This window comes from Echinops telfairi, unplaced genomic scaffold (assembly GCF_000313985.2).
Source record: "Echinops telfairi isolate 266 unplaced genomic scaffold, ASM31398v2 ScPeMD7_7453;HRSCAF=8491, whole genome shotgun sequence".
Classification (NCBI taxonomy): Eukaryota; Metazoa; Chordata; class Mammalia; order Afrosoricida; family Tenrecidae; genus Echinops; species Echinops telfairi.
This window is the reverse complement of record NW_022111353.1, coordinates 985,334-986,660: the sequence shown is the minus strand read 5'-3', so window position 1 is coordinate 986,660 and position 1,327 is coordinate 985,334. Positions and strand designations below refer to the sequence as shown.

At 53.9% G+C, this 1,327-nt stretch overlaps 1 protein-coding gene across 1 annotated transcript in view; it reads right to left on the bottom strand.

The window, feature by feature from the left end:
- Positions 1-1,327, bottom strand: part of TRIM10 (tripartite motif containing 10) — a 6,777-nt gene that overhangs the window by 2,925 nt on the left and 2,525 nt on the right. Inside the window, 2 exon segments of the mRNA XM_045298712.1 lie at positions 130-152; positions 892-1,266. Coding sequence (XP_045154647.1) covers positions 130-152; positions 892-1,266 — 398 coding nt within the window.

Sequence of the window (1,327 nt, the reverse complement as noted above, 5' to 3'; positions counted from 1 at the left end):
GCTATGTTTGATGTTTGCATGGCATTAAGTAGGCGGCAAGCGTGTGTGTGTGTGTGTGTGTGTGTGTGTGTGTGTGTTGTGTGTGTGTGTGTGTGTGTAAAAAGAGAAGAGAGGACCTGCATCACTTACCTTATTAGAGTGCTTCTGATATCCTAGTGGAGGGGAGGGAGGGGAGAGAGAGCCAGCAGGGAATTAGTACCCATCTTTGTACTTGTCTTATAACTAGAAAAGACAAAATACCACCTTCCTAGGCCTGGACAGGGCAAGGACGCCACACCCACAGAGCTATCCCTTCTAGGGTGTCCAGCGCTTCCTAGAGATCACAGACCCGACTCCTTGATTTTATAGCCCTGAACAGTGCTGTGACTCGGTGGCGGCCACCTGCTCGCCAAAAGGGCTCGTGTTTCCATCTAAAGTGCTCCCCCGCCCTCTCCCGCAAGATGACTCAATTTCTGGTTGGGAACCTGATACCGATCTCTCGTCCCATGGAACGAATGAAACTAGCCTGAGACCTTCCTGTTGGAGACATGCTGAGGTCGGAGAGAGTCATTTGCCTTCTAAACAGCTCCTGACGTAGGTTGGCACAGCACTGGGCACTTTTCCAAGTGCGACGTTCCCTGTCACATTACTGCAGCATCGCCCCGGTGTCCCTGTGAGGGGTGTGAGGAAGCCACCCTCCTTATTTGACAGGGGTTGGGTTGGAGAGACAGAGAAGAGAGGAAAGTGCTTGGGGAAGTCTTGGGGAAGCAAGACCCATGACCCTGTGACCCAGCTCCCCTTTAGAATGAGCGATGGTTGAGCAGAGGGGACATGGCTTAGGAAGGTCCTGTTGAAAGGTCAAGGTCAGAGTAGAACAGGGGGAGGGTGCAGGTGGGGGTGGTCAAGTCTCACCGTCAGGAGCTCCCTCGCCGGCCTCCTGTTCTTCTCCTCCAGCTCGGCAATCAGAGCACTGAACCGACAGATCTCCCCACTGACCAGATTCTCAAACTCCTCCTGTTGTCCCACAATGTCCCCGTCCAGCCTCTCCAGTTGAGCTAAGAGGATGCTCCGTTGTTCCTCCAGGAACTGGCTCAGATGTGCAAACTCAGAAACCACTTTCTCTCTCTTGGTAGCCACCCGTGTCTGAGGAGGGAAGGGGGGAGCCAGACCCCCGGAAGAAGTTAGTCATTGTCGTCCGCCTCCCTCTCCATTTCCCTGATCCCCTCCTTTCTCCCCCCTGACCAGGTCGACATCCTTTAGGGATCTGTGTAAAATGAGAGCCCTCCCCTGGCCTCCAGATGGGAATTCCCTCAACACCAGCTTCTAGAACTTGTAAGGTGGTCTGAGC